Consider the following 24,835-nt stretch of genomic DNA (forward strand, 5'->3'; position numbering starts at 1 on the left):
AAAATTCTTTAAGTTATGTTTTATTTATACATTACATGCATCCATCTTCTTACCGCTTATTCAGTACAGACTTTATGTTAATTTTTCACCTAGGCCCATTTTTGATGTATTCCGGTGTCGCTGTGAAAACGCTTAACAAAACTAAAAGTCCAGAGGCAGGGGAGTTACTGTTGAAATTGTTTATTAAATAGTTTACAAAAAAATAAGTAACAATTCATTTTCATATACAGTGGCTGAATAAATTTTTAGCTTTTAGAGTTTGTGTTATTTATATGCTTATATATGTTATGTAATTGGTTAAATATATTCTCGACTTTTTTTACAAAGTCCTTTTGTGACACCAGACGTTGGAGCTGCAGTTCGTCCCAATTGAGAGATGAAGGGCAACACTGTAAAAAGATATTAGAATAGTTAAGCTTTCATCAGTTTATCAGACCTTTTCACAGGAGTCCTTTCAGTAATTGTAGCCAACCAGAATATGAAATATCAGTGACACCCTTCAATTAAATTGACTAGCGCTAGTATTTAAATACTGGTATCATTTGGGTTTGATGTGAATACATTTTAATTAGCACAGATGCCTGAAATTGGATAAAACAGTCTGCCCAATGGGTTTGTTCAACCTTTGGCATGAACATGCAAGCTGGCCACATTCAAACACCAAGTGATTTAGTCCTGCAGATCATCCAGCGCTCTATCGTAAAATCAAAAGTGAGCAAATATGGCAAATGGGTCAACTAGAATATGGAGACTGTCTGACGAAAACCTGGTGGAGCAGACTACTGGGACAGTGGTTAACAGGCCGCGTGTAATTTGTGAAGGTTAAATCAGAGAGGGAGTACAGAAGGAGAAGGTGCCAGAATGTGGATGTGGAGTCTCTAAAAGCACACGAAAATGAGCTCTCCCCGGTCCTCTCACCGGTCCTCTCCTCTTCAGCCTCCGTTCCAGTTGGGTACAGTGTATATTAGCTTCTTTATTGAGATTCCCCATCTGAATTAAACCCGTGTTGAAGTAACTGCAGTTCCCTTGGCGCAGCGTGTGGTTCAGTGGGCTAAGGCTGTCTACCTGTAATCACAAGGTCACCAGTTCAAACCCAGCCTCAGCACATCTGTGGGCCCTTGAGCAAGGCCCTTAACCCCCCAGCTCCCTGGGTGCCGCTATGGGTGGCTGCCCTTCACGGACAGCTTACTCTACAAAGAGCAAGTTGAGGGAGGCATAAAAATAATTTTCCCATGGGGACAATGAAGGATTGATTATTATTACAGGTCTGAACAGAAAATCCAACAAAAACATGCATGGTGACATTTCAATGGAGCCACACAGCTGTTAAATGTGAGGTAAAAGGGGTGAGATCTTTCTTACCTCTGAAAAGCTGAGAGGTTGGCAACATGGATATTCTGGCTGAAACGTAAAAACAAAAAAGCACGATAAGAATGTAAAGAATGTGGAAGACAGAAGGCAATGAGCTAACGGGGGTGTGATCTGTGATATGAGCCCATTTATCATGGCAGATGAGTCTGGGCCCACCGGCTGTCTCCTCTAGTTCCACTTTCCACATAAGAACATAAGAAATTTACAAATGAGAGGAGGCAATTCAGCTCAGCAAGCTTGTTTGGGGAGAACTTAACTAATAGCTCAGAGTTGTTATCTTATCTAGATCTGATTTAAAGGAACCCAAGGTTTTAGCTTGTACTACACTAACAGGAAGACTATTCCATACTCTGACTACACGCTGTGTAGAGAAGTGCTTTCTCAAGATGTGCCACCGACTGCTAATATCTGAATTATTTCCCAGTTCCCGTAAGATGATTTCTCCTAAAGCAGCGCTGGGCTCCACAAGAGAGATTATCCCATCCCATTGTGAGCCTCCCCAGCCCAGGTCAGGTGGGGAGCGTGCACTGGTACAGCGTGTTGCCACGGCCATCACACAAATAAACAACTCTGACCACATGGCCGTAATGCCGTAACTGAGGCTCCCTCACAATGCAGGTAATGTGCCTCATTCGGGACTTCCTGAGCAACCGCTCATTCGACACCAAGTCAAACCAGCAACACCCAAGGATTCTCCGAAGAGACACAGTAGCAAAGGAGTCCTGTCTTCACCTCAGCTCACTGGATAGCATCCATGTCCCACAGGCATACAGCAAAACAGGGAGCACCAGGACTCTAAAGACTTGGTCCATCATCCTCTTACAACGATATCAGGAGCAACCAATGTTGGGCAGATGCTAACCAGTTGCATTATTGTAAGTAAGAAGGAAGCAAGCCATATATTTAAGATGGTCTTTTGGAAAGCTTACATTACTTGCCCCCTCAATCCACTCACCCTACACCTCATCCTTCATCTCTGAGCTACAGCTGGCTACAGTTGGCTCTAACTGGCAGCTGCCACTCACATTTCACAGCTCAGCTGGCGGATTTGCCCGAAGAAACTTTTCCACAGCTGAGTGTGCAGCTGAGTACAATGGCGTGACTCCTGCAGGGATGGCCCCCAGTCTTTGGCCCCCAGTCTTTGGCCCCCAGTCTTTGGCCCCCAGTCTTTGACCATTCGGGTAGCTACTGTGTTTACTAAATGCTTTCTTATAGATGGCCTTCTCCCAGTGAAGCTCTCCTTTCTCGTAACATATTCTACTTTTTGGTTGCTGTCCAACAAACTCTGACATACCAGGCATTTTGCAAGAGATCCTTATAAACTTTAAGTCCATTTGAAGATCAGTCACTCTACACACATAAAAGAAGCTTGACAATGCTACCAAGTTGTCGCCGAAGAAACTAAGAGCTAGACACTCATACTCTGGTTCTTCAAGGGCCTGATAGTGTAAAATACGCTTCCTGACACAGAGAGAGATGGCAGTAAAGTAAGTCATTCAGTTATAGAGTAACCAGAGGCCTGCAAGCACAGATCAAGGTACACTGATTTATCATGATATGCAGCTTCGAAACAGCTCCTCAGACATTTATATATATTTTAGGATAGATTATTATCTAACATGAGCAACAATGCAGATTATAGGGTTTTACATTTTAAAATGTTTCATGATTACAGAATATAAGATAAGAGATTACTTTCATCAAAGCAGAATTGGGTCGTGACATCATTTTAACGCCCAATCAATCAAGGTCTTTTATATTTGGAAAAGAAAGCCCAGAATGAATAGAAAGTGAAAAATAGTTTGTTTGTTTTTTACTCACGGTTTTTTTGCAGGCTTCTGGACAATTCTGTAAAAGAGCAACACATAATTTCATCAGACACGTCCAGCTAACTCCACATCAGGACAACAAAGTCTAGTTGATATGAGAGCATGGGAAATGGTTCGTCATTCACCAAGCAATCAAGCTGCGTTTCCCTACCTTCACCGCGTTTTCCAGGCCTTTGATGAACTTGACGTATTCCGTCGTCTTGACGCACAGTCCATCTGAGTAGCTCGACAAGGCACAGAGCAAAAGGAGGAAAGTCGGTGTGTCTCTCATCATCCTGTCACTCCTCAGGTGGCAATGCTGATGCTCAGAAGGTGCTTTGGAGCTTATGAATGGAACCAGCTTCTGTGCTGTGCCTTTTAAAATCTCCACGCAGGGAAACCCCTTTCAGCTATGCACTCCCCCACATGCATTTTTTTATATTTGTATGAAAACCATTAGTTTAGCAAAGACATCAGCAACAGCCTTATCAGATAGAATTGCCTACCACATAGGCACTCCCATTCATCTGATTATCATCAGGAAATAATGAACCAGAACCAATCTGACAATGAAAGTCAAGCAAGGATCCAATATAACCTGAGGTTGACTTCGTAGTTCATCTCCCACTTAGCAGGTCTATTTGGCTATTGTAGTTGGCCTGGAATTGGAGAAATACCATTATCTCAGCTCAGCTACGTGGTTTTGAAGCAAAATTTAGATTGATAGTCAAATGTTCTTCAACATGGGCCGAAAGTTTTCCTGGCTTGACCGTCAGCAACATTAGACATTATAGATGAAAGCTATCTATTGATTCTCGAGCACGACTCAAAGCAATACTGTTAAATGTAAAAAAAAAAAAAAACAAGAAAAAAATGAGCTTGATGAAAAATGTATGTGGAAAGTGATAATATCTAACAACTGGAACAATTATTGAAAACTCGCAGGCAAAAACACAATAGATTTAAACCACTAATGTTTTCCAAAAATGTGACACTTGGGCAAGTTTAGTATGACAAATAAAACAGAATGAAACAAAGTGAAACTATGGCGTGGTGTGTTGGACGCACGAGTGGGTTTATGGAACACGTGTGTGACCCTCGCTGTCACAGACAGGTATCCCAGTCAAACCAGTCCAGTTTGGAGTGTGGAGGGTCCTCAGTGTGGCTCTCGTGGGGGAAACAAAAGAGGGCTGTTCAAACCGGCTGTGCTCACAAAGGGGGGGGGGGGGAGTATGGTGAGATCTATGTAGCGTGAACATTTGGACCCCAGAAAGCAGATCCCATCACAGCGTGAGTGAAGGTTTCCCATGGGGCTCTGCTCCAGCAGGACTGCTGTGGTCCTGGCTCCAGCACATCTCCTCACCGTGGAGGTGGCCAGCCAGGCAGATAGTGGGGGCCGGGAAAAGGGCGCCCCAGCCCCGGAGATGGAAGCCGGGGCTGAGGGTGGAGGAGGAGGCGGCACCGGCGGGGCCGGGGGCCCCAACCCCCTCCAGACTAAGGGCTACCCCCCCAGGTGCCTCAGGAGGCTGAGGAAGTGGAGCAGGAGGAGACGGGCAGAGGCGAGCTGGAGGACCTGCTGCGGTTTTCCGACGGGGGGAGCCTGAGGAGCGAGTTCCTGGAGTGAGGAGGTTGCTGCTCGTGAACCACCTTCACCCCCTCAAACCCCCCCCCCCCCCAGGATGAGGGACATACCTCCATGCTCTGATTGTCCAGGACTCGAGTTTCCCAGCCCTAATGTGATGAGGCAGCGTATGACAAGACAGGTTTCTGCCTCGTATCTGATTTGATGAGTGAGTAAAAAGAGTAAGAAAGCAAGAGATGCTGAATTCAGCATCATAATATGCCAGAGCGAATCTTTGTAGTGTAATTGAAACAGACAGTCTTTAACACTTAGCTTGACCTTAAAATGTCTTTTTTTGTGTGCAGGTTCAGAGCTCTGATGATGAGCAATGTTTCATTTTGGGTCTAGTGGTGAAAGGTTACTGATAATGGAACTTCATTCTTGTTATAGTAAAGGCTCTAGCTTCCTGTATTAAACGGGATTATCGCAAATCAATAAATCTGCCATTTTTCAGGAAAAGCAACGAAAGTCAGACTTTCATAAAGTACTCGTGTTGGCATTTGTATGTGTATTTATATGTGTACTACATTATCCATTTAAAAAGTTCAATAAATCCACTGACACGGCTAAATAAAAAGAGCAAGCTGGCTGAAAGTTGCCAGAACCAGCACTCCATGTCTATGTGTTTGCTTTAAGCTTGATCTATTGTTCCTTTTAATGAATTATTAAGCTCCAGTTAAACTGATAATACGTCAGAGCAGGAAATTGGTTAATTTTGGCAAGAATATAGGGAAATTGGTATATAATAATAATTGATACTTTATTGATCCCCGTGGGGAAATTGTCTTTATACCTCCCTCAACTTGTTCTTTTTCTTTTCTTTTCTTTTTTGGGAGAGTAAGTTGTTTGTGAAGGGCTGCCACCCATGGTGGTGCCCAGGGAGCTGGGGGTTAAGGGCCTTGCTCAAGGACCTGCAGATGTGCTGAGGCTGGGTTTGAGCCGGTTCATTCTGGCTTATTTAGCAGAGACCATCATGAAGTATGACAATGCTTTATTTCACATGTACATAGAGATTCTTTAGGTTTCACGTGTCTCTTTCTTTTACACCCATACTGAAAGAGTGAAGCTTTGGGCCAGAGTTCTGGGCCAGCCATTGACCTCTGGAACGGGGGGGGGGGGGAGGAGTAAAGGGTCCAATGACAATGTAAATATTCTGCTGATCACTGGATCCAAACCAAGAACCTTCAAATAACAGGCACAGATGCATAACCACACTGCCTAGTCATGGGTTATGGGCCGAAATGGGTTATGGGCCGTTTGGTGACATCAACCTACTGACCATGCGAGTTAGACCCTCAGCCCAGGCCCAGAGTCCTAACATCACCCTGCTGAGAATCAGTCTTTCCTGAGATTCCCCCAAACCACTTCATGTGGTGTATTTTACTATCAGACATTGATTTGGTCATTTCACAATAACCAAGCACTTATCAGATAGCAGTAGTTACCTATGGGTATACCACTGCGTTCTCTGGAAGCGTAGTGTGTTATCCTATCATCTCAGGGCTAGCAGCCACAGAGCCCCTCTCCTAGGTAATCCCACTAATAAAACATTCTAAACTTTTACATTTTAGATGAGCAGCTAGTTATGTATCATCAGCAATGCAACAAGTAGCTTTATCTAGTTGTGCTGGGAGCACAGGCATTCCCCTCCTAGTGATAACCCACCCCACACACGGTTATGTAGGCCATAGACTTGCATCTCCATTTCTTCACCAGCTGAGGAGGTGGATGTTGATTTCTGTCAAATTTTCCAACACATCTCATGACACAGAAATGAAATGGAATTTCTGAAATGACATCATCGTACTTATGAATGGATTTAGCTTTTGATCCAATATTTTGCTATTACTGTCTCTGGCTTGACTTACGACAATTCCCTGCCAGCAAGTGAAACAGGGGCTGACACTGATCACTTTCAATGAATTTTACTGCATATCCTGTGATGGAGCATTGAGCCTTTCCCAAGATGCAGTCGGCAAGATAGAATGCCAATCCACCACCAGGCCCTCCAAACAGAGCCAGGAGCAGGATTTGAACCCACTACCCTGGAGGTGTGAGGTCACAAAACAACCCACTGAGCCTCTGTGTATTTCTTGTTCGCTATTGGCCTTCCGAAGTGTATTTACACATATTGTATATTCTGAGGGGAACTGGCAATAACCCACTGAACAGAAACACAAACATAATAATTTATCAGCCATACATTTGACAATTTGTGAGCTGCATTCTCTGTTATTGATGGCCAAGAGATACGGGACAGGTCAGCAGTCGTCCACAGGTGTCATTTAAGTGTGTGTGTGTGTGTGGGTGTGTGTATGTGTGCATACACCTGACTACGAAGTACCTGACTAACAGAAAGACCATAAACACTTTAGAATTCTCTCCTTTCTGGGGAAAAAACAGCAACATCCCAAGCTGTGATCAGATAACCAGTGAGAAACTCTCAATAGAAGCCCGATGACAGCAAAACTAGAAGCGATAGAGGGCATCGTAGGAGGAAGCGACGGAAAATAGTGATGTTGCACCCAGAGCGGGAGGCCGAGGAAATATCAGAGAGGAAAAACCATCTTCAGCTACCGAGCGCAGGAATGATTGAGGTCCCTCTGACAGGCCGGACATGCAGATGGATGGGAGCGATACCAACCATGCCAGGCGGCACGCTCTCGTCACGGGCGGCGGTCTGATGGGGCTTTCCGATTCCATACAGGCAGGGAAACAGGCCTGTAATCAGTGCAGATCGGCAAAGCCTCGCACTCCAGAGATACAATCAGCCAAGCTACGAGAGCGCTTTTAGTCATACAGATTGTCCCCAGAGCATGAGCAGACAGCGGTGTCAAACCTTCCAGTCAGGCTCTCTCTGGTCCAGACCAGTGGATGACAGAATCGCTGTCAATTGCTGTTCCACCATCCCACTATCCCACCCCCTGTTCTGCTGCATTGTCTTAAGCACACACTCTCACTGCCACTTGTGGTGTCTAAGGCACCACACACACAAACACACACACACACACACACACGCACACAAACATACACACACACACAAACACGCACACAAACACGCACACAAACACACACACAAACACGCACACACCCACCACACACACACACAAACACGCACACAAACACACACACAAACACACACACAAACACACACACACAAACACGCACACAAACACACACACAAACACACACACACACACACACACACAAACACAAACACGCACACAAACACACACACACACACACACACACACACAAACAAACACACACACACACACACAAACACAAACACGCACACAAACACACACACACACACACACACACACACACACACACACACTGCTGTGGTTTATTGTAAGACGGAGGCTGTCTCGCGTACCTGCCTTGCTTGCCTTTATAAAAATCCACATCATCTGCTCTTCTACACAGGAGGTGTCATAAATGGGGCAGAAACCCTAAATCAGAGGTATTTAAACAGTGGGTACTCCCAGAGGTGGAAAGTTCAGGTTCAAAAAGTAGAAATCCAGACCAAGATTTTGTTTCAACCAACCAGTTCAGTATAAAGAGTTACAGTCACAGAGTACTCAATTGGTTGGTTGAAACAAATTCTTGGGGAATCAGGAAAAATACACTCACTGACCCCATTATTAAGTACACCTTGCTAGTATTGGATTGGACCCCGTTTTGCATCAGAACTGCCTTAATTCTTCATGACATAAATTCAACAAGGTGCTTGAAACATTCCTCAGAGACTTCGATCCATGTTGACATGACAGCATCACACAGCTGCAGATTTGTCACTGGTCACCTTGATGATCCGAATCTCACATTCCACCACATCCCTCAGCTGCAACTATTCGCTCGAGATCTGGTGACTGTGGAGGCCATTTGAGTACAGTGAAATTGTCATGTTCAAAAAACCAGTCTGAGATTAAATGAACTTTGTGCCATGGCACATTTTCCTGCTGGAAGTAGCCATTAGAAACTGGGTAGACTGTGGTCATAAAAGGATGGACATAGCCAGTAACAATACTCAGGTAGGCTGTGGTCATAAAAGGATGGACATAGCCAGTAACAATACTCAGGTAGGCTGTGGTCATAAAAGGATGGACATAGCCAGTAACAATACTCAGGTAGGCTGTGGTCATAAAAGGATGGACATAGCCAGTAACAATACTCAGGTAGGCTGTGGTCATAAAAGGATGGACATAGCCAGTAACAATACTCAGGTAGGCTGTGGTCATAAAAGGATGGACATAGCCAGTAACAATACTCAGGTAGGCTGTGGTCATAAAAGGATGGACATAGCCAGTAACAATACTCAGGTAGGCTGTGGTCATAAAAGGATGGACATAGCCAGTAACAATACTCAGGTAGGCTGTGGTCATAAAAGGATGGACATAGCCAGTAACAATACTCAGGTAGGCTGTGGTCATAAAAGGATGGACATAGCCAGTAACAATACTCAGGTAGGCTGTGGTCATAAAAGGATGGACATAGCCAGTAACAATACTCAGGTAGGCTGTGGTCATAAAAGGATGGACATAGCCAGTAACAATACTCAGGTAGGCTGTGGTCATAAAAGGATGGACATAGCCAGTAACAATACTCAGGTAGGCTGTGGTCAAAAAAGGATGGACATAGCCAGTAACAATACTCAGGTAGGCTGTGGTCATAAAAGGATGGACATAGCCAGTAAAAATACTCAGGTAGGCTGTGGTCATAAAAGGATGGACATAGCCAGTAACAATACTCAGGTAGGCTGTGGTCATAAAAGGATGGACATAGCCAGTAACAATACTCAGGTAGGCTGTGGTCATAAAAGGATGGACATAGCCAGTAACAATACTCAGGTAGGCTGTGGTCAAAAAAGGATGGACATAGCCAGTAACAATACTCAGGTAGGCTGTGGTCATAAAAGGATGGACATAGCCAGTAACAATACTCAGGTAGGCTGTGGTCATAAAAGGATGGACATAGCCAGTAACAATACTCAGGTAGGCTGTTGTCATAAAAGGATGGACATAGCCAGTAACAATACTCAGGTAGGCTGTGGTCAAAAAAGGATGGACATAGCCAGTAACAATACTCAGGTAGGCTGTGGTCATAAAAGGATGGACATAGCCAGTAACAATACTCAGGTAGGCTGTTGTCATAAAAGGATGGACATAGCCAGTAACAATACTCAGGTAGGCTGTTGTCATAAAAGGATGGACATAGCCAGTAACAATACTCAGGTAGGCTGTGGTCAAAAAAGGATGGACATAGCCAGTAACAATACTCAGGTAGGCTGTGGTCATAAAAGGATGGACATAGCCAGTAACAATACTCAGGTAGGCTGTGGTCATAAAAGGATGGACATAGCCAGTAACAATACTCAGGTAGGCTGTTGTCATAAAAGGATGGACATAGCCAGTAACAATACTCAGGTAGGCTGTGGTCAAAAAAGGATGGACATAGCCAGTAACAATACTCAGGTAGGCTGTGGTCATAAAAGGATGGACATAGCCAGTAACAATACTCAGGTAGGCTGTGGTCATAAAAGGATGGACATAGCCAGTAACAATACTCAGGTAGGTTGTGGCATTTAAGTGATGGTCAGTTGGTACTAAGGAGCCCAAGGTGTGCCTAGAAAGTATCCCCCACACCATTATACCAGCACCACCAACATGATTTGCTGATGCAAGGCAGGAGGGATCCACACTTTCATGTTGTTTACACCAAAATCTGACACTACCATCTGAATGTCACAGCAGAAATTGACTCATCTGGCCAGGCAACGTTTATCCAGTCTTCCATTGTCCTATTTTGGTGAGTCTATGCCCACTGTAGCCTAAGTTTCCTGTTCTTAGCTGACAGGAGTGGCACCTGGAGTGGAGTGGTCTTCTGCTGCTATAGCCAGTCTGCTTCAAGGTTTGATGTGTTGTGCGTTCAGAGATGTTCTTCTACATCCTTTGGTTGTAATGAGGGGTTATTTGAGTTATTGCTGCCTTTCTATCAGCTTGAACCAGTCTAGCCATTTTTCTCTGACCTCTGGCATCAACAAGTAGCCAGAGACTGTATATCAGCCCTCTGGAGGCCCAGTAAATAAGTCTGAGTACCACCATTCTAAATAATTTAGGAGCCTAGACGTGGAAAGGGGACCCAAAACATGACAGTACTCTGGGGGGCTGAGCTTAGAGAATATGTATCTTATAACAAGAGGTCAATTACTGGTTTCAGGTCAGGGCAAAAATTGCTCAGTACTGGCTCTAATAAACACCCACTGGCACTGATGCATAAGCATTCCAAATATATTTTCAGAATTCTATTTAAACATTACAAAATCTCAGGATATTCAAGTTCATGTTTGCTTTATGATCCATTTCAAGCATTTTTTTTTTATTACAGGCAGTATCTAGGTTGTGAATGAGATCCATTACCTAAGTCTGTCTTCAAGTCAACTTTGTAGGTAAGTGAGAAAAATAATAATACAGTACATAATATTAATTATACAGTAATAATAAAAGTGACTACATAGGGTACTGAACTGTACCTCGAGCTGACAAACCACTGAAGCTGCGCAATTTTTTCACACAGGGCACAAAGTGAATGTTTAATGTAATAGGCTTTATGGCAGTCTGTTCGTACGGACAACTTACACATAAGTCAGATGTTCTTAACCCAGGGACTGATTATTTTCGCTAATTTTATGGGCTCATTTAAAGTTCAATTCAATTCAAAATTTTTATTTTCATGTAAAGTACATTTAAACATCTACAGACTCATGAGAGCAGGCCCACAGGGAACAATAAAGAGACATAAATTAGACAGCTGGCGCCCAGAGCACATGACAGTGTTAGGGTTTACATTATTGTTTTGTCTGGCTCTGCCTGCATCTGTTCATATGGTGTTCACAACAACTACTTCTGCTTGAAATAACTTTTTAAAGGCACTTTTCTCATGCTGTGCAGAAAACGTTGGCCTTTAGCATAATCACTTCTTCTTATAAAAAAATTGCAGGCTTTACGTGTTTGGAATGTGCTGTATCACCGACCCTTGAAATGTGCACTAGTCTGGGTCACACTGAATAGCTATGGCGCCATCTTCTGGTAAGAATTAGTCGGGCATTTTCAAACAAAATTTCTAAGAATCAAACAAGTTGTGGTATTTATGGTATTCTGCTGACCTTGCTAGCTGAGGGATTTTATTAAATGGCACGTACATAAGCAAGGTTAAATTTCGATTTTAACGCTTTCCTTCACTGTCAGAAAAAAATTACTGCCCTTTTACAGTTTTGTTCCCCAAGGTACAAACAACATTAATGTACCCCCAATGATAGAAAAATATTCCTCGTAGTCCATTTCTGTACCACTTTCTGTTCCATTTTCCTTTTAAAAAATAAACTAAAAAGGTACATTTATCTACAGCTATGGTACAATTGGCATACCCTTCAGGGTACAGCCCCAGTGAAAAGTAATTGTACTCTGAAAGGTAGAAATTGGTACTTTTTCTGATGCATTCCTATCCCTCCCCAAAATCCCACCAGTGCCCTTTAATCCTGACTGGAGATGTGGTCTCTGTCATCTCCAAGGGTGAGAAACAGCCTGGTCCTGCTACAGAGGGCAGGCCTCTGGCCAGTGTGCTTCTCTCCTCCCTTTACAGATGTCTGCTCCCAGGAGGCTTGAAGGGGCTGTAGGTTCTCAAGGTAAAAGTACCCTGTAGATGGTCACGGGCCCAGCGGTTCAATAAGTGGCCACTGACAGTCCATTGGAGGGCACAAACACACACACATGGGCCACAAGCTAACTGCATGTCTTTGGACAAAGGCATGAAACACAGAGAACCCAGAGGAAACCCATGTGACTCAGGGAGAACATGGAAACTGTACAATAATGTTGGGATTCACATCCCCAAGCCTGGAGGTGTGAGGCGATAGTGATTCAGGGCAGCGTGTGGCTCAGTGGGTTGTACCTGTAATCAGAAGGTTGCCGGTTCAAATCCAGCCTCAGTACAGTGGTGGGTCCTTTAACCCCCAGCTCCCTGGGTGCCACTATGGGTGGCTACCCTTTGTGGACAATTTACTCTACAAAAAAAGAGCAAGTTGAGGGAGGTGTAAAGACAATTTCCCTTTGGGGATCAATGAAGTATCTATTATTATTATTCCTGCTGTGCAACCAAACATAGTTAACAAACATAGTTATATCAGTCGTTTTAATAAAAATTGGTTTGGATCAAACTGATTTGCTATTATTCATTATAGCAGCACTTCAGTCTGCCCCCCACCTGCGCTGAAGCACCACAGATTGCCTGCACTCTCCACTTCTCCTTTCCTTGTTAACTAATGAGGTCATTCCACAGCACAATTCTATAAAAATGATCGAATATGCAGCTGATACCACCATCACTGGCATCATTTCTGTCAACAACGTGGATGGGACAGTCACCTGATGCACTGACAATAACCTTCAGCTCAATTAATCCAAAATTTCTGTGATCATTGTGGACTTCAGGCACTCACAGAGCACTAAAGCCCCACTCCATATCAACAGTCTACAATTTACAGTAACAAAATCTTTCTGGGCACCTCCATCTGCAGGCCCCTAAAATGGCAGGTCAAATCGGACACAAGAAGACAAACCAGAGATTGTATTTCCTCAGACAGCTAAAGCACTTTAGAGCCAGTCGCCTTCTTATACAATACTACACTTCCGTCAGAGAAAGCACAGTTTGGTATGGTGGATTGGATTCTGGCATTAAGAAAAAACTACAGCAAAGAGCAAAAAAGCCTCAAAGAAGTTGTGCCCAAAACTAACAATCTGTGCAAACAAAAATTCCCACCAGCCTAGGCAATAAGGAACACTTACATAACATAAACCATATAGTGGCAACATATTTCAGGCCATATTATTGTTTAAGCACGTATGACGGCTGTGTAGTTTGCTCCTTAAATGACTAAAATCTATATGTATATGCACTTTTGCTGCTAGAACTATTGCTTTGACCCACATAAACGGTTATCTGCGGTTTTGATCAGACTACGCTTACACAAATAGCGCCTGACCTGACATCAGTTATCTACGCAATCTCCCGCGTCCACTCATTATCATGCGCAGCAAGGTTACTATATGTATACTTTAAACGCATTTCAGTAACTCATTATCATTCAGCAGATTAACCTAGATTAAGGTATAAAAGAAACCGTAAACAATTACATTAATTACATTTAATTTTGTAATGGGGGGGGCGGTGAAAACTGCGACGTCATGGCATAGTTAGCTGAGGCGTGACTGAACAGTCGTAGAAATGCAGTACATTTACAAGTATATGTGACTAAACAGATCGGGACATCGGAATGCCATTGTCTGGCTAGTTAATTTCCATTAAGAGTTATGTGTTTACACTAATTATTAATCAGAAACCAATGTTGTTTTCGTTGTAGCTCATTTTAAAATTATACTTAAATAATGTGTGACTAAGCAATGTGTACTTAGATCGCTTTGATAACTTCTTAATAATATAACTGCAGCTAAGAAAAACACGGAATAACACCGCTACACGTCGCTTTCAGCCTAACCACATACATCGAGGCCTCTGATGTAACTACAATGTAATATTACCTTTTTTTCGGAGTGACCTTCAAATACGCATATTTTATGAAGGACCTGAAGTACCCTTAAGAGAAGCCGTATCAAAGTCCCCTTTCAAAATACTAACTTTATGCACACAAAGTAGTTTTTTTCGATATTTATTTCTTTTGTTATATATAAACATGTTAAACGTCGGAGAATAGGTAAAAGTTTGTAGTTCCTGCTCGTTCCTGTTTGAAATCAGCTCAGGCACACACTGACCCGCTAAATAGGGGTCCGTCCGAGTCCTCGGCATGACCCACGTGCTGGATAATTCCAGAAGAAGTCGGCGACTGCGGGTTGCTAGCAGTGTACTGTGCGGGGGAACTCAGCTATACGAGAGGCATCGGAGGCTTCTTCACTTTATCGGTTCTTCGCTACATTCCCGAAACAGCTCCAGCCCGCGCTTTTAGCTGATTCAGCGCCGTTTCTTCGCTTACACCAGAGTAGCTTGTTTTTCAAGTTTAAACGCTGTCGCCATGATGATGCTGAATGTGGCCAGAAACGCGTCGAGGGCGCTCAGCTGCTCCCAGAATGGTGCTGGAAGCGTCACGTCACTGGTAAAAAAGGTACAAGTTAAAAACTACGACTACAGTGGTATTGAACATCTGTGGATCGTTGGGTACTGGCAGATGTATGGAGAAATGTCACGCCGGGTCTGTGTTGGCCAAGGCCAGACATTAGAAGAGGTCTCCTGTCACGTGAATCTTTTTAAAAATGCCGACTGTCTAATTTACTCAGATTTGAAGAACTATAGAAAGCAGTATGTTAGAGGTGTGTAAAATGTTGGCTACGTTTTCCTGCGCTGTGAAGTGTTTCTGGAGCCAGCAGTGCCCGCAGGCTGCTGTAGCCGGTGCCAGCGGGCCATACTGCGTATGCTGAGCTTAGCTGAGTCGTTCCCGACCATGAGGAGGTCATTCGGTGTAACGCTTTAAAGAACCGACTGTGTGGAGCATCTTTGACCTTCAGCCTGTCTGATGGAAGAGCAGGACCGATTGCCTCATTCATGGACTTGGCCGTCTTGTTTCACTGAGGGGGGCAGAACACACTTTTCTTAACGATATTCTCTTTTTGCGTACACTTGTTTCACAGGCCTGCTGGAGTCCGTGGAGCTTTGAGTCCACTGGGGTCGTGGCCAGGCGTTGTTATGCGTGAGTTTTCAAGGCTTTTTCTGATTTACTACCCACGTGACCTTAGTGTCTAGGTAGTTGGAGGGTCTGTCACACATTTTACCTTTTTTAATTGTTTGTTTTTATTTATTGAAGGTCCGAAGCAATCAAAGGATCAGTCATCGGTATTGATCTTGGAACCACTAATTCTTGTGTGGCTGTCATGGAGGGTAAACAGGCAAAGGTAGGAAGTCAGCTGGGACAAGGTGGATCAGCATAGATAAACTGATGTTTCACATCACAGTGATGTGGGCTGCTCTGATTCCCAGGTCCTTGAAAATGCGGAGGGTGCAAGGACGACGCCCTCCGTAGTGGCCTTTACCGCAGAGGGTGAGAGGTTGGTGGGAATGCCAGCCAAGCGCCAGGCTGTCACCAACCCCAAAAACACGCTCTATGCTACCAAGAGGCTCATTGGACGCCGCTTTGACGACCCAGAAGTCCAGAAGGACATGTGAGTTCCGCTTCACTATCTTCTGTACAAGAATATTTTGGGGGCGTGTCTGAAGTTTGATCATCCTGACTGAAAGGTGTGCCTCGTCTCCACAGGAAGAATGTGCCCTACAAGATTGTCCGTGCCTCGAATGGTGATGCTTGGCTCGAGGCTCATGGTAAACTATATTCACCCAGCCAGATTGGAGCCTTCGTGCTGATGAAGATGAAGGAGACGGCAGGTGAGCTGGAAGGTTGCAAGTTTCCTGCAGACTTTCAGAAATCAAAAATGCAGAAAGCAAACAAGAAATTAAAAGTGCTGTTAAATTCATACATCTATTTATTAAGGTTAGAAAACCAGATGTAGGATGCACAGCAATGTAGTGTGTGCACATAAGCTTAAAATATTCTCCTCTGGTAGTAAATGTTAGTGTTTCTGTGCTGTATTTAGAGAGCTACTTGGGGCACTCGGTGAAGAACGCCGTGGTCACTGTGCCAGCATACTTCAACGACTCCCAGAGACAGGTGAGGGGTCTCTCCTGAACACCGGCTGGGATCCTGTTTTTCATCCCATTAGTTTGTCAGCCACCTTTATGGAGCCGTGTCATAATGGCTTAATGTAGTCATGCGTTTCTCGCTTGTATGACGGGCTTCCATTTCTGCAAAGGCCACGAAAGATGCCGGTCAGATTTCCGGGCTCAACGTGCTGCGGGTGATCAATGAGCCCACCGCCGCTGCGCTAGCATACGGCCTGGACAAGACCCAGGACAAAATGTGAGTGCTGGAGCCAGACCGGCTGCATTCTGGGGGGAGACTCTGTGCCGTGTTCAGTGCGGGTTCCTTAGTCTCAAGAAACTGCCAAGACGACTGCAGTATGGTTCTCTGGCCCTGTGGTTCACAAGTGCATTTGCCAGTGCTTAACTCTGTAGGGCATGTTGCCGTGTTCCTCAACAAGGTAGTTCTAGCAGACTTCCTTTTTATCTGCATCATTGTTCACAAAACTCATTCAACGTACTCGTCGCTGTTTTAGTATTGCAGTATACGACCTGGGAGGGGGCACCTTTGATATATCCATCCTGGAGATCCAGAAGGGGGTCTTTGAGGTCAAGTCCACCAACGGAGACACCTTCCTGGGCGGGGAGGACTTCGACCAGCACCTTCTGCAGCACATCGTGAAGGAGTTCAAGAGGGAGGTCAGTCCTCTGTCATATCTGTGAAGTTAGAGACAAATATGCCCAGGTGGGGCCCATTGGCTCAAAGGCTGGCAGACGGGGGTCTCAGCTGTACTTGTTATGGCTCTGAAGTCACAGAACCCTGCCGCTTTCTGTTCTTGGCAGTCTGGTGTGGATCTCACCAAAGACAACATGGCACTTCAGAGGGTGAGGGAGGCAGCAGAGAAGGCCAAGTGTGAGCTCTCTTCCTCTTTGCAGGTAAGCCCTGCAGTGCACCAGATACCCGGGGAGGAGGGGGGTGACATGGGGGAGCCCTACTGGGACAAGCGGTGATCTGTGTTTACCAGGCCAAACATCCAGGGTTAAAGTCTCAGACTTTGTTTAGTCACAGTTACCCCCCCCCCCTTTCTGTCACATTGTGTTGGTTATCTTGGTTCAGTATTATCTGCCATTCTGTTACCAAATAACCAGTCGTGCTTGATTCTGTCGCCTTCGGCTGTCCTCTCATCACACACAGCTCATGCGCTGACTTTCACATACAGGGCCATTAGTGAAACTGAACAATCAGAGCTAACTGCTATTCCTCCTTCAGACACTGATCTCCTGCAGCCAAATTCATGACAGTATTAGTATCGCAAGGCAGGTCTGCGGCAGCAAAGCCCAAAATTCATAACATCTGATTTATTTTCCAATATCTCCCCACTTGGCTAACGACCTCGTAAAGCCAACACTGCCAGAGTCCGATATCTGCATACCCATAATCTCAACATTGGAAATAAAATGTTCTCTAAATATGTGGAATAGTGAGATGTATTTGATCATCACTGTTGAGGCTGTGGCCTGAGCTTGCTTATTTAGTACGCGTCTATTGCTTTGGATAAGAGCACTTTTTGAAGCAGTGTCAGACGATCCCTGGAGGAGCCGGAGTTTAAGTACTCGATGGTGGAATCTCTCTCCCAATCCTGGGATTTGAACCTGCGACCTTCGGAACACAGATGCAGCATCCCACCCAACAGCCACACGGCACGCCCCTGTTATATACCTTTCTTGGCAAGAGGTCCGTGATGGAAATGCCTGTTCTGTTCAGAGCCCCGTTGCCACAGGGTGCTTGGTAAAACAGTGTCCTTTTGGGGCACTAGGGCTGGTTCTGAAGTCAGGGTGCAACTTCCATCCAGATAATCATGGTTGACACATCTCTGTGGAGTTAGGCCTCTACACCCTCCATTGTTACCCCCCCCCCCCCCCCCCAGCAGCAGTCAGCTGTGCAGGTCTGTGCCATGCCTGCCTCAGTGTTACTCTGCTGGTAGAGGAAGGTGTCGCCACTAGGCCTGGCCTCTAGGAGGCGCTGTTCTAGTGTCTCCTGACGGCCAGCCATGGTGGAACCATGCCCCCCTGAGAGTGGGCAGTCCCCCCCACACATGTGGGATGGCCCTAGTCTGGGGGCTCACAGCATATTTGCACCCTGTGAGTCTGACATCATTACCCCCCCCCCATGCAGACCGATATCAACCTGCCCTACCTGACCATGGATGCCTCCGGACCCAAGCACCTGAACATGAAGCTGACACGCTCGCAGTTCGAGGGCATCGTGGCGGATCTCATTCGCCGCACGGTTGCGCCCTGCCAGAAAGCCATGCAGGACGCCGAGGTCAGCAAGAGCGACGTTGGCGAGGTGCTGCTGGTGGGCGGCATGACGCGCATGCCCAAGGTGAGTGGTGTTCTCTCCGGAGCTGCCCGGCCAAATCGCCGTGTGTTCTCTCACCTCTGACCCCACCCCCCAAACCCGGGACTCCACCCACAGGTGCAGCAGACCGTCCAGGACCTGTTTGGCCGCGCCCCGAGCAAGTCCGTGAACCCCGACGAGGCGGTGGCCATTGGTGCTGCCATCCAGGGCGGGGTTCTGGCTGGCGATGTCACAGACGTGCTTCTCCTAGACGTCACCCCCCTCTCCCTTGGGATCGAGACCTTGGGTGGAGTCTTTACCAAGCTCATCAACCGCAACACCACCATCCCAACGAAGAAGGGCCAGGTGAGGGCTGCGGAGGGACAGTGGCTCAGTTCACTGCGAGCTGAAGATGCAGTGTGATGGAATCATTCATGTGATTGGCCCATCTGCAGGTGTTCTCCACAGCAGCTGATGGACAGACCCAGGTGGAGATCAAGGTTTGCCAGGGAGAGCGAGAGATGGCTGCAGACAACAAGACCCTGGGCCAGTTCACCCTGGTGCGTATCTGTGAGCACCTGAACATCATGAGTTCAATTATGTGCCCCCACCCCATTCCTAAACCACATACCTATATGCTCAGGTGGGAATTCCTCCAGCTCCTCGAGGAGTGCCCCAGATTGAGGTGACGTTCGACATTGACGCAAACGGCATTGTCCACGTATCCGCCAAGGACAAGGGCACTGGCCGTGAGCAGCAGAGTGAGTTTGTATACCGCCCCCCCCCCCCATTACCCCATTCTGACCCTGTGCTATGATGGTTTTTATCAACACATCATTCCGACCTCAGTGAGGACACATTCTCCATGGCTGAGCACAGAGAAGTTTTAAAATGCACGTCTAGGCCTGAAGCAGCGTGGACACTGGCAAAGTATTTGAGGTTTTTGCTGAATCGATCCTACCTCTGCTGCCTTTCCCAGTCGTTATCCAGTCCTCTGGTGGCCTCAGCAAGGATGATATTGAGAACATGATCAAGAATGCGGAGAGGTATGCTGAAGAAGACCGTAGGAGGAAGGTATGACTCCCTGTTAAAGTGGTCCGTTCTCAGAGACGTGGCACTGTAATTGGTGCCCGGCTGTCGTGAGACAAACTCTGTAGCCGTCACTCTCGCACTCCACATGGGAGCCCCAGAAATGTCGTCAGCTGTTCTTATTTGTCCTTAAACCCCACCCAGGACCGTGTGGAATCCGTGAATATGGCAGAGAGCATCATCCATGATACGGAGTCCAAGATGGAGGAGTTCAAAGATCAGCTCCCTGCTGATGAGGTGAGACTTTGAGAAGTGCTGATGTTCAAGTGTACGAGAGAACGTCTTTTACACTCTTAGTGACTAACGTTTTGACTCTGGTAGTGCGACAAGCTGAAGGAGGAGATCACCAAGGTGAGGGACCTCCTCTCTAGGAAGGACACAGAGACCGGAGAGAGCATCAAGCAAGCAGCCACAAACCTCCAACAGGCTTCTCTCAAACTGTTTGAGATGGCATACAAGAAGGTAAGTGCTGACCATGTGCTGTAATCAGTGTGCGAAATGTGGGGAGGTTTGGGGGGGGTCCGACACCCCCGATTAACCTATGAGAGCCCCTGAAAGCCCCAAAAGCAAAATTTTAAGGGGGTCTCAAGATCGGTCTTGCGGAACAATAGGGAGATGGGGACCCCCCCCCCCCCGAATATTGACGGGTATTTCGCACACTGGCTGTAATGCTCCAGAGCAAACAGTGAGTTCTGTCTTTTCCTTGGGCATGAACTTGATATTTTGTAGACACTGAGTTTTAATGGTGCTTGGCTTGCTGCAGCTGAGAATGCAACTCGCTTCATTGCCACCTCCTGTCCTGTAGATGGCCTCGGAGAGGGAAAGCAGTAGCGGCAGCAGCTCGGGAGCTGGTGGAGAAGAGAAGAAGGAAGGACAGCAATAGAGCCTTTGCAATTGTAGTTGTCATGGAGACAGTGGGACTGGAGGGCTTGGGGTTATGGACTGGATGTTGTCCTGAGCGCCTGTTGCATTCACGCCATTTTCACATACTGTGTTTTGTTCAGTAAGCTCTAAGGTATAATGAATGCCATTATCTGTGCTCCCCTTATGTTTAATTTAATTCCCAAAAATGTATCTTGTCTTTTTTTTTTGCTTGCCCCTCTGTCTTTGTGATGTAGTAAAATGCTGTTGCTGTTGTCTGGTTCCCTGCCATTGTGGCCAGAGTCAGCATGTACAGTCCTGTCCCAGGCTGTACCCTTCACTGACTGGGGTGGGGAATGCTATTCAGCTTTCTGTTCCCCTTTCCTTACACTTTTCTTCAAGTGTGAAAATGGAAGCTTGTCTCAATCTGACCTGCACTCTTTGGCCTCCAGGTTTGGGTTGTTATTGAGTTGTGAAAGAGACATGCACTTAGTGTACTTTTTAAAGGGGGTCTTTGAGATCACATCTAGCTCTTAATCAGCCAGTCACATTATGGGATAAATTGCCCTCCCGGTGCATTTAATTTCGTTCTCTTTACAAAGACACCATAATGAGTTGCACCAGTCAGTGAATCGTGCCTCTGGGCCAGCGGTCTGTCCTACAAAACGTCATTTTCATTTTACCCTGGAAATCTTTACGCAAACCCAGTACAGCAAGGGAAGGTGTTAAAGTTTCTGCTTACATGGGGCAAAATAAATAGGCAATGAAGCCTCAGCAATCTGGTGTTGTGTAATAAGTTCCACAGAAAAGGGGTAGTTTTTCTGGTTTTTTAAAACATACAATTTTGCTTTAATTATTAAACCCGGTAACGTTGTACCGGTATTCTTGTGAGGTAATAATATAATTATAATGGCTAATGGTTTAAACTGAGGATTTGGGTGTATGTTTCTGAAAAGTATGGACACACTTAAATGCTTCCATCATAGACTTTTATAATAAAATTTAAAGCTTACGAGTGTGGCGGTGTCATGATTTCTTACACTTGCTTCCATGCTCAGCATGTTTTCTTTGGTATCCACCTGAAAAGACCTGACCGAAAACGTGGCGAAGCGCAGTGACGTATCATGTGCGTGCACACGGGGGTGGGGTGTCAGGAGCCGCTGCGGGCGGAATGCATACATATCCCACAATCCCTCGCGGCGGACTCTGACACGCCGTCTCTCAGACGTATAAAGGACCATGCGATCCACTGGCGCGGTCTTTTCGGTCCCAGCGTGTCGCCCGAAGTGCATGGTGAGTATTCGTGTCCTCTGTAGTTTTCTTTTAGTTACACGATTTCATTGCTAAATGTGGAGGTGAAGTTCGGTGGTTTGTCTCTAGCGTGACTGCAGCAAGTGTTTAATTTTATTACACGTGTGTATCTATATCGTGAATTATATCACAAACCTCAGCGTATCTTTCCCAGATCACAGCGTGCGTATCCTATCCTTTATTTTAATAACTGACTTAGTTTAATATTTCTTTAAAACAATTACTTTTACCGCGTTTTTTTTTTTTTGCTTTTCAGCCGTGTAGTACTAAGCTGGCTACCTCCGATATTCATTTTTTTCCAATTCAATCTTATTTGTCTAACGCGTTTTTTTTTACAACATTACGTTATCTCAAAGCGCTTTACGTTACCGTTGCGCAAAATTCCAAAACTGAGCTGAACTTTGAATTTAAGTTCGACATCGATGCTCACGTGGCCTGCAGTGTAGTTGCTCGGGCGCTTGGTATAGGCGTTGTTGCCTTTTTTAGATGTAATGTGACTGACTGCACCCTATAGAAAAGTGGTCCTGACAGCATGACCCAGTTCTCTTAAGTCCAGTAGGTGGCGAGCTTTATGGAACGATTTCAAGCCGAGTTTATTCTTTAATTGCCTAAGGTCCTGTAAGTGAAACTGCAGGCTGAACGATGTTGCTGTGTGTAAACCCCCCCCCCAGCGGCAGTCAGCTGTGCAGGTTTGTGCCATGCCTGCTTCAGTGTTACTCTGCTGGGAGAGGAAGGTGCTGCCACTAGGCTTGGGCTCTGGGAGGCGCTGTTCTAGTGTCTGCTGATGCCCAGCCGCGGTGGTACCATGCCCCCCTGAGAGTGGGCAGCCCCCTCACAAACTGGGGATGGCCCTAGTCTGGGGGCTCACATTTACAGCCTGTACTAGCATGATGCAGTGTTCCTGTAGGAATTTGATCTTGTTTAACAGTATCCTCTTCCCTCCCCCATAAAGGATGGCGTTGGGATGGTCATTTCAGCAGCAGAACGAGGGTAAGTGTTGGCCATGGCAGTCAGCTGCGTCTCTTAGTCCTGACCTGTGTGGTGATGCTCTTTAACACATCATTCTGAATATCCACGAGGAGACTTACAGTCCTGAACACAGTCCTGCAGAAGAATTTCCTCCAGTTCTTTTTTTTTTTTCCCCCCAGTCTAGCTGTCTTGTCGCTGCCAAGTTAATTTCCCCCTAGTAACTGAAGGTGGTGCTATCCTGTTTTTGCAGCTGGCCATCTCAGTGGATCTACTCAGATCTGTGGGCGTGTGGGACTCCAGCACAGGTAATCTTATGGACCTCGTTTGTCTGGCCAATGAGCACCCAAGTCTGTACAGTCATAGCAGAGGCTATTTTCCTTGTTATGATGATTTTTCTTGGGACAGAAACAGCAGGACTTTGGCACAGGTTAAAGTGGATGTATGCTGCTGTAACCTGACAAGAAGACCTGAAACAGTTTCTCTTGTGTGGTATTGGTGCAGACTGAGCATGCTCCGAACTTTCTCTCCTTAGGGTTTGTGGGCTGATCTGAAGCAGCTTTGAGCACTTGTGGGTAATGTATTTCTCACACACACACACACACGGAACCACTTCATTTATGTACTCCCACTTTGTATGTACATATGCACAGAAACAGTTTATTGGCCTGTATTCGTGGTTTTACTTTGTATGTGTAGCTTAATATGCAGAGCTATGCTAGTGTGAATCTGTTTCGGGGGACACACCTAGTTTTGTTGTACATTTGTGCGATGACAATAAGGCATGCTATTCTATAAGCTCAATAAAGATGACCGAGACCTGAATCTGTGTGGTTCTTGCGTTCTCATGCAGCCTCTTGTTGGTGTGCAGGGGGGTACTTGTGTTGCTTTAGGGCTGGAGAACATGGATGCCGATTTGTCAACCTTAAATGTATTTTTTTTTTGACTGACTTCTGTTCTTGCCCTTTTACTATTGTGATTGTAGTCATCAGCTGTGAAAGGGACACTAAAATGTTTGGTTTGTTATTGCAAAGGTGTTGCTAATTACAGCACCCAATTAAACTACTAACACTGTACTTAGTTCCAAAAGAGCTGTTCCATCTTATGAGTTTCAATACTACAAATGAATTACTTAAGTCAATAAATTTGTCCCACAACAGTCTGAGCACTGTATGTATGCAAGTACACAATTACATGTGTCATGCAGTAGCATAACTGATCCAAAAGTATAAACTTATAAAAACAGATCGATTTGCTTGTGGATTTGCAAAAACAGCCTACATTTCAATATAGATTACTCTAATACCTTCTGGGTTCAAAATAACTGGGGCTAAAATCATCTTATTCAAATACTGTTCCTTGAAGTAGGACCATTGAATTCAATCCATTGTGGCTACTCAGTGTTTCTAGTAAAACCAAGCTAATGAACCATCTAGGGGTTAATGGGCTGTAAATCTGCAAGATATTTACAAAGGATTGATGTGCATATTTTAGGCTATAAATTAATCATGGTTTGCCAGATTATTCTCAAATTTTCGCTAAGGCAGGCAAACGGTTCATGACAACGTGCATTATACTGAGCAATTTCGACAGAAGGTTTTTGGGTATCTTACCGTGCGTGTGCTGTACGTGCAGATGATGTACTCCTTAGGTGTTGGAGTTTGGTACCAAATCACAAGGCATTTCTCAATACTCAATAGTATCTAAGCTGTTAAGTTTGTACCTAGTCCTGACTGGTGTGAGCTCAGTGAGTTGGTTTCTTGAGGC

The 24,835-nt window shown here is 45.4% G+C and overlaps 1 protein-coding gene, 1 long non-coding RNA gene and 3 other non-coding genes across 5 annotated transcripts; 4 read left to right on the forward strand and 1 right to left on the reverse strand.

Annotated features, from left to right (window-relative positions):
* Positions 1–237: 237 nt before the first annotated feature.
* On the reverse strand, positions 238–4,030 carry LOC140593287 (uncharacterized). Its single transcript, XR_011993556.1, has 5 exons — positions 3,352–4,030; positions 3,193–3,219; positions 1,363–1,401; positions 919–1,065; positions 238–389 (listed from the first exon to the last, which is right to left on the reverse strand). It is a non-coding gene; the product is annotated as an uncharacterized lncRNA (long non-coding RNA).
* Positions 4,031–14,666: 10,636 nt separating this feature from the next.
* hspa9 (heat shock protein 9) lies at positions 14,667–21,803 on the forward strand. Its single transcript, XM_023794912.2, has 17 exons — positions 14,667–14,977; positions 15,501–15,559; positions 15,674–15,761; positions 15,847–16,028; positions 16,124–16,248; positions 16,458–16,531; positions 16,674–16,780; positions 17,037–17,199; positions 17,344–17,436; positions 18,677–18,886; positions 18,980–19,207; positions 19,297–19,401; positions 19,485–19,602; positions 19,821–19,915; positions 20,075–20,167; positions 20,252–20,392; positions 20,736–21,803. Exons 1-17 carry the CDS (start codon positions 14,888–14,890, stop codon positions 20,811–20,813), a joined length of 2,049 nt encoding a protein of 682 aa, XP_023650680.1. The 5' UTR covers positions 14,667–14,887; the 3' UTR covers positions 20,814–21,803.
* On the forward strand, positions 18,424–18,629 carry LOC111835090 (small nucleolar RNA SNORA74). The gene has a single exon (XR_002836156.1). It is a non-coding gene; the product is annotated as a small nucleolar RNA SNORA74 (small nucleolar RNA).
* On the forward strand, positions 19,650–19,719 carry LOC111835091 (small nucleolar RNA SNORD63). The gene has a single exon (XR_002836157.1). It is a non-coding gene; the product is annotated as a small nucleolar RNA SNORD63 (small nucleolar RNA).
* A 965-nt stretch (positions 21,804–22,768) lies between the features above and the next one.
* LOC111835089 (small nucleolar RNA SNORA74) lies at positions 22,769–22,973 on the forward strand. The gene has a single exon (XR_002836155.1). It is a non-coding gene; the product is annotated as a small nucleolar RNA SNORA74 (small nucleolar RNA).
* The last annotated feature ends 1,862 nt before the right edge of the window (positions 22,974–24,835 follow it).

The sequence above is a fragment of the Paramormyrops kingsleyae genome, chromosome 10 (genome assembly GCF_048594095.1).
Source record: "Paramormyrops kingsleyae isolate MSU_618 chromosome 10, PKINGS_0.4, whole genome shotgun sequence".
NCBI lineage: Eukaryota > Metazoa > Chordata > Actinopteri > Osteoglossiformes > Mormyridae > Paramormyrops > Paramormyrops kingsleyae.

Excerpts from the sequence above, each read along its gene's own strand:
- hspa9 (XM_023794912.2), top strand. The coding sequence starts at position 14,888 with ATGATGATGCTGAATGTGGCCAGAAACGCGTCGAGGGCGCTCAGCTGC. Across the intron at positions 16,781-17,036 it reads GACAAGACCCAGGACAAAAT|TATTGCAGTATACGACCTGG; the intron begins GTGAGTGCTGGA and ends TCGCTGTTTTAG. Across the intron at positions 20,168-20,251 it reads ATCAGCTCCCTGCTGATGAG|TGCGACAAGCTGAAGGAGGA; the intron begins GTGAGACTTTGA and ends TGACTCTGGTAG.